Source organism: Culex quinquefasciatus, chromosome 3 (assembly GCF_015732765.1).
Source record: "Culex quinquefasciatus strain JHB chromosome 3, VPISU_Cqui_1.0_pri_paternal, whole genome shotgun sequence".
Classification (NCBI taxonomy): domain Eukaryota; kingdom Metazoa; phylum Arthropoda; class Insecta; order Diptera; family Culicidae; genus Culex; species Culex quinquefasciatus.
This window is the reverse complement of record NC_051863.1, coordinates 125,516,613-125,528,229: the sequence shown is the minus strand read 5'-3', so window position 1 is coordinate 125,528,229 and position 11,617 is coordinate 125,516,613. Positions and strand designations below refer to the sequence as shown.

At 33.3% G+C, this 11,617-nt stretch overlaps 1 protein-coding gene across 6 annotated transcripts in view; it reads right to left on the bottom strand.

Annotated features, from left to right (window-relative positions):
• Positions 1-2,013: 2,013 nt before the first annotated feature.
• The window catches only part of LOC6039880 (calcium-binding mitochondrial carrier protein SCaMC-2), a 70,633-nt gene continuing 61,029 nt past the window's right edge, over positions 2,014-11,617 (bottom strand). For all 6 annotated transcript variants that reach the window (XM_038259222.1, XM_038259223.1, XM_038259225.1 and 3 more), the window contains 3 exons: positions 9,145-9,303; positions 8,506-9,073; positions 2,014-3,544 (listed from right to left, as the gene is read on the bottom strand). In XM_038259222.1, coding sequence (XP_038115150.1) covers positions 3,339-3,544; positions 8,506-9,073; positions 9,145-9,303 — 933 coding nt within the window. In that variant the 3' untranslated portion in view covers positions 2,014-3,338. The remainder of the gene's footprint in view (positions 3,545-8,505; positions 9,074-9,144; positions 9,304-11,617) is intronic.

Below are 11,617 nucleotides of genomic sequence, written 5' to 3'. Positions count from 1 at the left end.
CAGCAGCCAAAATTGTATGAAGACTTGTATGGATGAACCAATCACACAAAATAGGTTATTTGGTCATAGGGAAGGCCCCCACAAAGTTTGAGCCAAATAAAAAAATACAAATAAAATCCATTTCCGGTTTTGGTAGAGAATTGCTCCACTGTCATATTGGCCGCCATTTTGGATTTAAAAAAAGTTAATCACTTTAGCGTAGTTTAGGGGTCATACTTAAGCTCGACAATTAAAAATAAGAAAGCGAAAAAAAATAATTTTTTTTTTCGTGATTCGATTTCGATTTTGTGCATTTTTCGAAAATACTTAGTTTTGTGAAAATTTAGCATTTTTTCAAAAATACGTAATTATGTGAAAATTTAAGTATTTTCAAAAATTTCTCTTAGAACATTCGAAATGTATGAAAATTTTTCAATTATTTGATACCCATATTTTAAAAAAACTAGAATTTTGAGTATTTTTTTTCAAAAATACGTAGCTTTGTGATTTTTTTTAGTATTAAAAAAACTATTTTTGAAATGTATGAAAAATCCCGATCATTTGATACTCATATTGCAACAACAATAATTTTGAGTATTTTTTCGAGAAACGTTGCATTTTCAAAATACAGGAAAATACGTATTTTTGTGAAAATTTTCACGTAATTATAAGTGCAATCGATAGCTGACATCATTCCGATTCCAAAACACTATAATTTTATGATGTTAGTATTATGTTCTGTGCTTAACCGAGGCAGCTGAACGAATCATTGGATTGAGAAGGTAAAGAGTTCAACTACTCTGGACAAGCATCATATCAGTCAAAACAATGCTTATTGGCCAAAGCCAAAATGTGAGAAAACATCCTTAGACGTGAGCAGGGCGGACAGTAACCTTCGGTTTTGGCCCATTTACATTGTTTTGCTCGATAGCTTTGATTTCGACCACTTCAATTTGTTTGGTAGGAGAAAGTGGGGCAAGTGTAATAAGTTAAGGAAATGCTCGTTATAACCCATAAAAAACGTTAAAAAATCTGGGGGATTTTTTATAATCATCTCATTCCAGGTCTTGACTGAGACTTTGATAGAACAAGTTTTTAAAAAATCCTATTTTTAATGTAAAAATTGATTTTAAATTTTTTGATTTTCCGTACGTTCTACTCAACTAGTGGGGCAAGACGAACAACCCTTTGGGGCAAGAGGAACAATGCATGAAACAACATGTTAATTTGCTAACAATTGAACTGTTATCACTTACCTAGATACATCAGATTAGAATGAATTTGAAACGTTTCATTCATTTTTAAATTAAAAAATAAATAATATTTTAATAAAAATTTGATCGTTTTTACGAAAAAAAAATTACTTAGATGATGGATAGTAAATTTTCATGTTATCACTACATTGTGTATGGACATTTTTTTAACAATTGTTTATCAGTTTTTAAGTACTTTCATGTATTTATTTCACAATAAAATATGTTGTTGCAGAAATTCGTATTTTTTTCCAAATCCATATGGTACACTTGCCCCACCTGAACATGATTTTTTAAAAGCTCTCAACAAAAATAACCAAAAGTTAAATCATACTTTATAATAGGTCATTGGTAGGAGCACTACTGATCTAGGAAAAATAGCAATTTGATAAAATGATCCTTAAAACGAACCCTAAGCCTTATTTTGTACTTTCCAAATATTATAAGGAAACAAAGGTTTTGTAAAAAAACTTCATTAAATCTTATGCCCCGTGGCGTTTACGTCGTTTTGGCGGTTATGTGGTAGTAGAATCAGCAAATTGCATTGCTAGCAACAATTCCTCATACTGGAAATAATTAAAATTGTAAAAATTACTGCCGTACGAGCGATTGTTTTTTTCTTGCCCCACCTTCCCCTAAATATTCTGCGAAGCGAAATAACAGTAACAAATTGCGAAACCAGCATAACAGGTAAGGAAAAGAAAACAACAAAAAGGTGGAGACAACGAACGCGTCAAACCAAAGAGTAATATGCAGTGTTGCGAAATAATAACAATAAAAATGTTTTGCGAATAATCAATTATATTTCATGAGTTTTTGCAGTATGTTTCTTTTAACTTGTAGTATTTTTCATCACTTGAATTCGTTTCCTATATCTGGTAATGATTTTTTTAACTTTCATTTCCTCTGTCCTCTCTCATAGATCGTGTGTGTTTGTAATTGTTTGAAGTTTAGTTTTGCATAACTCAACAGGAGACATTTTCCATCCCTAATCTGCGCTCGCTTCATTTTGTGCCGTTTACAGAACCAAATAATCACTTCTTGTGTTTTCTTTTTTTTTCGTTTCACACACCTTAAAAAAGTGTTAATCCTAACACCACGTTTCAGTACTTTTCGTTTCCTTGCCCTTCTTCTTTTCACGATTCCACCGAGTTTGGTTCAGTCTAACACACTTGCACTCCTCGACCCCGGAAGGAACCTGCCCTACCGCCGACCATCACGCCGATAAATGCAGACCCAAAGCCTACACGAATGCCACCTGTTGCCGCACTTTCTGTCTGTGTTCGGGAGGGGAAAAATTAGAAAATTTGCTAATACATCTAACGCGCGCGCAAACTTTCCACTGCTTTCTTTTCATCACATGAAAACACACGTTTAAAGATAAAAATAAATAGTTTTTACTTAAAAAGAAACTATGCTTGGGGTTGTGTGTGTGTGTCTGTTTCATTTTTCTATCGTCTAACTAGCGTTGCTGTACTGTTGTTTTTTTTCTCGGTTTTTGTTCAATTTTAACGATTATCTTTACATTTAGAGAGACGTGAACGGTTCGTTTCTTTTTTAAGATCAATGGAATCGCGAAAGGATGTCTCAAAGTTAAGATTTCGGGATGACGAGCCAATAAAAGGAGGAAGAAAAAACTCTGCTCATTTTTTGTGTAGTTTCATTTTCTATAAAAAAAAAAGATTATATTTTTTTCAATTTGTTGCTACTATTAAAAACTAAAGCACGGAACGGGAAATAAGTTAAAGTGCGATATGTACATTAGAGAATTACAAAAATAAACCTAACAAGGAAGTAATATTAGTAAGGAGGGGTAAAACGGGAAAAAAGCTCGTTCCGGAACGGCGCAAGAACCCGCAGTCATCAACCCCCGTTCGAGGCGTCCACACACTTGCCTCTCTCCCCCTGGTGACGGGTTCCTGTAAGTGCCTGCCTGCCCCGAAATCCCCATCCCCCTCCTCGGGAAGAAGACGAAGAAGAAGAAGCGTTGTTTGTGAATAAATAGTGTGCTGCTGCTCTCGCTCGAAAGGATGACGGCTGCTGCTGCTGCTTTTGAGAACTGGATTTTGCTGGTTTCGTCGACGGGGTTGTGCGAGCGCCAGCAAATCACGTCATGTTGACGCCCAGGGCGCGACTCGAGTACTCGTACACGACGTAGCTGATCGACACAGCCGGCAGCACCTTGATAAAGTTGGGCGTGATGCCCCGGTAGAGACCGAGCGGGCCCTCCGTTTGCAGTATCCGCTTGAACACGTTCGTCATGTTCGGCTGGATGGCGACGGAACCGTCCGCCTGGGGACCGATGGTGACCGCTGGAATGGGAGACAAAAGAAGGGGAATCGTTAGAATTGTTTGTCAACAGGTATAGGTAATTCCTAAATTTGTATTGCAATTTTCTAATCGAAACTACGAAACAATTGTGTTTGGCCGGCAGCGAAATTATGAAAAAGTATAATTTATTTTAGACTTGGACTACTGTGCCGTAGAAATTATTAATTAAAATTTTCTGACCCTATTTTTTTAATTTTTAGAGTTTTAAAACATTTGATTTTTTTGTTTTTTTTTAATTTATGTATTTATTTATTTTTAAATTGTAATACATTATTAATTATCTGAATTTTATAATTTATTTATTTTTGTATACTTTAAATCATTAAATTTTTCATTCGCTAGTTTGATTTTCAATATTGCTTGTTTAAAAATATTGTTTTTTATTGTTTTTTCTCAAAGTACATATGTTTTCAAAAAAAGAATTCTGCAGATTATTTTTTAATTTAACGAAGCTTTTCCATTATCTTTTATTTATTTATTTTTTCAAATCAAATACTATTTAAAAGTTTTTAAAATTCTATGAATTCAAAAAATTTCTGGAATTTCAGGATTTTTAGAATTTCAAGAATTTGAAGATTTTTTAGGATCTAATTTTTTTTTTAGAATTTTCAGATTTTTTAAATTATAAAAAGGTTTCAAAAAATTAGAATTTTTGAAATTTTGAGAAATTTAAGAATTTTCATAATTTTTTTATTCAAATTATCAATTTTCTTTATAATTTCTAGATCTTATTTTATTTTTTTTTAATTTTTAGAATATTTAAAATTACTGGATTTTTTGAATTTTTTAGAATATTTAAAAGATTTAGATTTTCAAGAATTATTGAATGTCTTAAGTTTCTATTTTTTTTTAATTTCAGATTTTTTTTCTTTTTTTCATCTGTTTGATTTCTCGATTTTTTTAGGTTTCTTAAATTTCTTAAATTGCTTAAATTCCTTAAATTTCTCAAACTTCTTAAATTTCTAAAATTTCTTAAATTTCTTAAATTTTTAAAATTTCTTAAATTCCTTCAATTCTGTTTGATTTCTCGATTTTTTTAGGTTTCTTAAATTTCTTAAATTTTTTAAATTGCTTAAATTCCTTAAATTTCTCAAACTTCTTAAATTTCTAAAATTTCTAAAATTTCTAAAATTTCTAAAATTTCTAAAATTTCTAAAATTTCTAAAATTTCTAAAATTTCTAAAATTTCTAAAATTTCTAAAATTTCTAAAATTTCTAAAATTTCTAAAATTTCTAAAATTTCTAAAATTTCTAAAATTTCTAAAATTTTTAAAATTTCTAAAATTTCTAAAATTTCTAAAATTTCTAAAATTTCTAAAATTTCTAAAATTTCTAAAATTTCTAAAATTTCTAAAATTTCTAAAATTTCTTAAATTTCTAAAATTTCTAAAATTTCTAAAATTTCTAAAATTTTTAAAATTTTTAAAATTTCTAAAATTTCCAAAATTTTTAAAATTTCTGAAATTTTTAAAATTTCTGAAATTTCTGAAATTTCTAAAATTTCTTAAATTTTTTAAATTTCTTAAATTTCTTAAATTTTTTAAATTTTTTAAATTTCTTAAATTTCTTAAATTTCTTAAATTTCTTAAATTTCTTAAATTTCTTAAATTTCTTAAATTTCTTAAATTTCTTAAATTTCTTAAATTTCTTAAATTTCTTAAATTTCTTAAATTTCTTAAATTTCTTAAATTTCTTAAATTTCTTAAATTTCTCAAATTTCTCAAATTTCTTAAATTTCTTAAATTTCTTAAATTTCTTAAATTTCTTAAATTTCTTAAATTTCTTAAATTTCTTAAATTTCTTAAATTTCTTAAATTTCTTAAATTTCTTAAATTTCTTAAATTTCTTAAATTTCTTAAATTTCTTAAATTTCTTAAATTTCTTAAATTTCTTAAATTTCTTAAATTTCTTAAATTTCTTAAATTTCTTAAATTTCTTAAATTTCTTAAATTTCTTAAATTTCTTAAATTTCTTAAATTTCTTAAATTTCTTAAATTTCTTAAATTTCTTAAATTTCTTAAATTTCTTAAATTTCTTAAATTTCTTAAATTTCTTAAATTTCTTAAATTTCTTAAATTTCTTAAATTTCTTAAATTTCTTAAATTTCTTAAATTTCTTAAATTTCTTAAATTTCTTGAATTTCTTAAATTTCTTAAATTTCTTAAATTTCTTAAATTTCTTAAATTTCTTAAATTTCTTAAATTTCTTAAATTTCTTAAATTTCTTAAATTTCTTAAATTTCTTAAATTTCTTAAATTTCTTAAATTTCTTAAATTTCTTAAATTTCTTAAATTTCTTAAATTTCTTAAATTTCTTAAAATTCTTAAATTTCTTAAATTTCTTAAATTTCTTAAATTTCTTAAATTTCTTAAATTTCTTAAATTTCTTAAATTTCTTAAATTTCTTAAATTTCTTAAGTTTTTTTAAATTTCTTAAATTTCTTAAATTTCTCATATTTCTTAAATTTCTTAAATTTCTTAAATTTCTTAAATTTCTTAAATTTCTTAAATTTCTTAAATTTCTTAAATTTCTTAAATTTCTTAAATTTCTTAAATTTCTTAAATTTCTTAAGTTTTTTTAAATTTCTTAAATTTCTTAAATTTCTTAAATTTCTTAAATTTCTTAAATTTCTTAAATTTCTTAAATTTCTTAAATTTCTTAAATTTCTTAAATTTCTTAAATTTCTTAAATTTCTTAAATTTCTTAAATTTTTTAAATTTCTTAAATTTCTTAAATTTTTTAAATTTCTTCAATCTCTTAAATTTCTCATATTTTCTTAAATTTCTTAAATTTCTTAAATTTTCTAAAATTCCTAAAATTTCTAAAATTTCTTAATTTTTTTCGAGTTCTGTAAATATTATTTTCTTGAATCTTTTGAAATTTTTGATGTTTTGAAATTTAAAAACTTTTTTTTTATAAAAAAAATGTTGTTGTTTTTTTGTATTGTACAGTCATCCCACATATTCGGAACACCCACAAATTCGGAACACTTTTATGATAACTTTTCTATAGCATGCCAAAAGTAGCTTTTCTGTCGACCTTACTATTTTTAGAACCTTTATTTGGACATTATCTTGCTATTTCACTAGTAAAAGTAGTACTTTTTGAACAAAAAACTTCATTCCAAGACTATTTTGTCCAGAGCATCAAAACACTGCCTCCAAATTGCCTGTTTCACAATTGTGGGATGTTATTGTGCCTCCCACTATTGTGGAACACCTGAATTTAACTGATATTTTCACAAAAAAAGTTATCAAACCATGTATAAAACATCACTAAGCTTGAGTTTCATTGGTTTCAGTGTGAGAAGTCATTATTTGGTAATAAATATGTACACCTTGAGAGATCCAAAGTTTGTTTACATTCGTAAGAAAAAAGTGTTCCGAATTTGTGGATTTCAAGGGTCAAAGTAATTCTTCAAAAACTTCATATAAAAGTTAAAATTTGCAGATGTTCAATACAGCTATCGTAAGATCGCAAGAAAGGCTTTCAAATGAAGGTAAAAGCGAATCATTAAGTTCAATTATCGATTTGCTATGATTTTTTGAACATTGGCCGATCTGGAAACCGTTCCGAATATGTGGGATGACTGTATTTTTATCTATTTTTTTATTTTAAAAATTTTCGAATCGATGTATTTTTTGAATCATTTGGTATTTTAAAATCTGAGTCTATTTATATTTCACACTTCTGTTTATTTTTATATCTATTTGAATTTAAAAAATCCCTATTTCTGTTTGAACTTAAACTTCTAATTCCCATTGTTTTTTTTATTTACAATTAATTTTTTTAATTTATGTTTTATTTTTTAAAGTTTTTCGTTCATTTTGTAACTTTTTCAATATTCCGATTTTTTGTTCTTTGTGTCTTAAAATTTTTCCATTTATTTATTTATTTATTTAATGTTTGGTATTTTTAAACCTTAAAGCCTTTTAATGTTGTATTTATTATTTTTCTTTCAGTTTTTTGGATTAATTTACAGGAACATACTATTTTGTTTGGTTTCTTGAATCTGTTTTTGTGAATTATGAAAATTTCACAAATTTTATCAATTTTAGAGTTATGGATTTTTTAAATTATCTGGGTTGGACTTATTTACTCGTTTCAATAAAATTACAATTACAATTACAATTAATCTGGTCAAACACGATTAATGTAGAGGAAAAGGGATAAATTGCTCTCTTGCTTACTGTCTAACCCTAAAGGCAAAGTTCTAGAGAATTTTGAATAGTATTGAATTTTGAAATCATCTCAGAAAAGTTTTTACAAATTCAAAAAAAAAAATCAAAAATCAAATTATTCGCTCTACAGCATTGCCTTGGCGTTCTCGATTGCGAGATTCCTACTCGAAACTAAGTGTCCGAAGTCTTGATTGTTGAGGCAATTGCAAACCTCTTTTTACACCTTAGCTTCCATCCACCCCGGGATTCAAACTGACGACCTTTGGATTGTGTCTACCAGCGACTCCACCGAGGCAGGACCCAGGGAGACGACCCCTACACCTGGACTGAGCTAACGACCTAACCCTTTAGGTTAGACCGGGGCCAACATTTACTTCCCCATCCGACGGAAGGCGTGGTCAGACAAATCTCGTCTCGAAAAATGCCACCGGGACCGTCTGGGATCGAACCCAAGCCGACTGGGTGAGAGGCAACCACGCTTACCCCTACACCACGGTCCCGAATTTGAAAAAAAACCGAGCCTAATTTTTAGCCAAAGAAAAATAGCAATAACAAATATTTCTAAAAATAAAAAAATATTTGGTTCTGTTATTTGAAAACATACATTAAAAATAAGCTGAAGTCGTAAGACCAAAGAAAAATCATATAATTTATTGCACGCAAGTTGAACGCAATCTGCTCGCAGTGCCGCCTAGCCGTGAAGTGGCGAACTTTCCCGTAACCGTAAAATCAACCAATAATAACCAAATTCAAATACCAACCTTGTGCCTGCAGCCGCGTCCGCACCAGCGCCAACGGGTACGAGCACACCTGCCCAAGGGTGCTGGAGGCGCTACCGCACGCCAGCAGCAGCCAGAAGCTCGGCTGTTCCGTCTCGTGGTGGCTGAGGTACTTCTTCTTCAGCGTCTCGTACACGGCCAGGTCGATACCGGCGTACGGTATGATGCCGAGCATGTTTGGAATGTAGCCACGGTAGAACGAGCGGAGACCCTCGCGGCGGTAGATCTTGGTCGCCGCGTCCAGTATACTACTGTATTGTCCGGTTTTCCTTAACGCTAGTCGGGTTTTTAATACTTCTAGGGGGTAGATGGCGGTCTGGGAGACGCCGCCGGCGCACGCACCCGCCACGAACCGCTCGTAGATCGTGAGCTGGCGCTTGTCCGAGCCCCGGATAAGTCGCTTGACCTGTTCGTACGCGGCGAACTTGATAGCGGACTCGGGCGCAATCTTGAGCACGTTGATAAAGTTGCCGCGCCAGAGGCTCCGCACGCCGCCCTCCTTCAGCATGTACTGCAGGCAGTCTGAGATTCGCTGTTTGCTGGCTTGAACCTGCGGAAGGTAGATCCACGGATTAGTTACTAAACTCTCACTTCAACAGATTGTGTAAGCGATTTTCTTACCTGCAGGAACACTTTGAGCCGATCGAGGGGGGCGGTGCAGGTGCGGGACACGGCGCCGGCAAAGCCACCGGCCGCCAGATGGCGCCACCACATGCCGCTCTGCATCTCGCTCTGGGTAAAGTCATCAGGTACGTTCAGATCCTCACCGATGTCCAGGTACTGAAAGTGGATAAAGTATTTCAAAATATAGTCACAGTTGGTGCCGGTGGCCACGTCGAACGGGTTCTCCCCGTCGTCGCGGGCCATTGTTTTTGGGGGGGAAAGTTGTGCTTTTTGACAGGGGCGGGCAAACGAAACGTAAACAAACAACAAATGGGAAGGGGTTTGGTGGGGAAGTTGCAGGGAGGAGACGCGCCTACTGCGATCTAAATGCCGAGGGGTGAGTCACTAGCGAAATTTTACTACACAAGACGATTTCTGACCGTCCGTCACATTGTTGCTACAAAACGGCGCGTTGCAGACGCGCAAACTGACGCAAATGATACGTCTTATTGCACGCCGCTATCTAACCAGTTCAAACCGACTTCCTTGAGTCGGAATCTAGGTCCTTAATTAAAAAGACCAACAGTTACAAAAGAGCAAGAGACGCTCGTGTTCGTTGTGTTGGTTCCGTGTGACGTCACGAAGCGCGTGGTGCGCTCTCTCTCACGATCACTCGCTCAAAACGTGAACTGAGCAGGCGAGCGATTGCGCGCGATCAAGGTTCAGGCGAAAAATGTCGGGGCTTGACTGACATTAGAACGAGTTCTGTTTAGCGTTGCCTTGAGCTTCTGTTGAGATGAAGCTGGAGGAACTTTCAAATTTTGGCGATTTTGCGCGACGATCATGAGGAGAGGTCATGATCGCGAGAGCTTCTTTGTTGATGAATTGAGTTTCAGTTTTGTTTGGTATTGACAGATGCATGAAGAGATTTGTATACATTTTTTCGACTCCCCCGCAAACGTCAAAGCATTGTTTTTTGTAACATAACCAAACTTGTTGGCACCCTCCGCAAACGTCAAATCAGTACAAAGTTGCCGCCGGATCATTTTCCGATTCTCTTCTAGAAAAGTTCGGCAAAATATTTGAACGATTTGAGGTTTGTGGAGGGAGCCGAAAAATGTCAACAAATCACTTGGTGAATTGAAATTGACATTTGCTGAGGAAGTATTACCCTGATCAAAATTTTCAAGAGGTTTTAATCTGGCAGTGTAAACAAAATAACTAGTTTTTTTTTTTTTAAGTCCAATAAACCAAATTTTCAGTTTTTACTTTTTGAGTGTTTTTTAATACCCCTGACTCGAGGCGATTTAAAAAAAAAAAACCCCAAAAAGCAAAAACTGGAAATTTGGTTTATTGGACCTTTTCAAAAAAAACTCCAGATAAGTTTCATGATTTTTTTATTGTTGTTTTCTAGTTGGTACTGATATTGATTCGAAATATCCTACGTATAACTCCAACAGCTTCGAAACTTGCTCTGACCCCCAACCGAATGCGCTAAGACGCGGAACTTCTTCGTTCTGCGTTGACGACTTAAGAAAGGATTTGCACACCTCAGTCGGGAAGTCGAGATAAGTTGGGGTGCACTGCACCCGTCTAAGGTCAACGCAGAATTCCGCCATATCCATCTTCCGAATATTTGACAGATGAATGCTCTCGAACGCAACAAAGGGCAGTAAAATCCTGATAACGACGACTCACCCGAGGCGATCAGACGGAACCATCGTGTTCGGAGTTGTGTTGACGATCGCGATCGCTCCGATTAGATTGATCAAAATATTTACTGTTACTGCCAAGTGAATATTCTGTAAACAGCGAGCACGTTGAACGCCACGCGAACGCTTCCAGCATTTTGACAGCTGCCTCACCTTTGGCGTTGCACGCCTTCCCCGTAAAAAATTTGACAGTTCTCGACCTGACGAAAAACCCTACAAAATCGGGTAATCAAAATCAACCAACCAGTTGCCGATTTAGTCGGGATGCGTCAGGAGTAAGATTTTTAGTTGCTCTACGAATAGACCGACTAAATTGGGTTGAGTCAGATTTCCTTTTTTTCACAGACTAAATCGGTAAAAAATCGGTTGTTTTTATAACCGATTTCGTCGGCCGATTTCGACAACCGATTTTCCATCAGACGCTTATGTAAAGATTACAAAGAAGTCTGTTGCCCGGTCAGCCGATTCGTTGGCCAACGAATCGGCCGAAACCACCCGACTAGACCCGACTAAGTTATGCGAATTGTCGGATTTTTTTTTACGGGGTTGATCCGTCAAAACGTTGCGGAAAGATGTGCCAACTGTCAAACGCATGTGACTTGCGGTGACGTTTCGTCGTCGTGAATTTTACCGCAGGCTTGCTAATTTGCGAAACCTTGAACCGAACCAGTTCGGAGCGTCCGAAAAAGGTGTCAATTCGATTGTCCGCGCCGTGCTAATCGAGATCAAACAGCGCACGGATGCGACACATCGTGACAAGTAATCAGGAAATGCTTGCG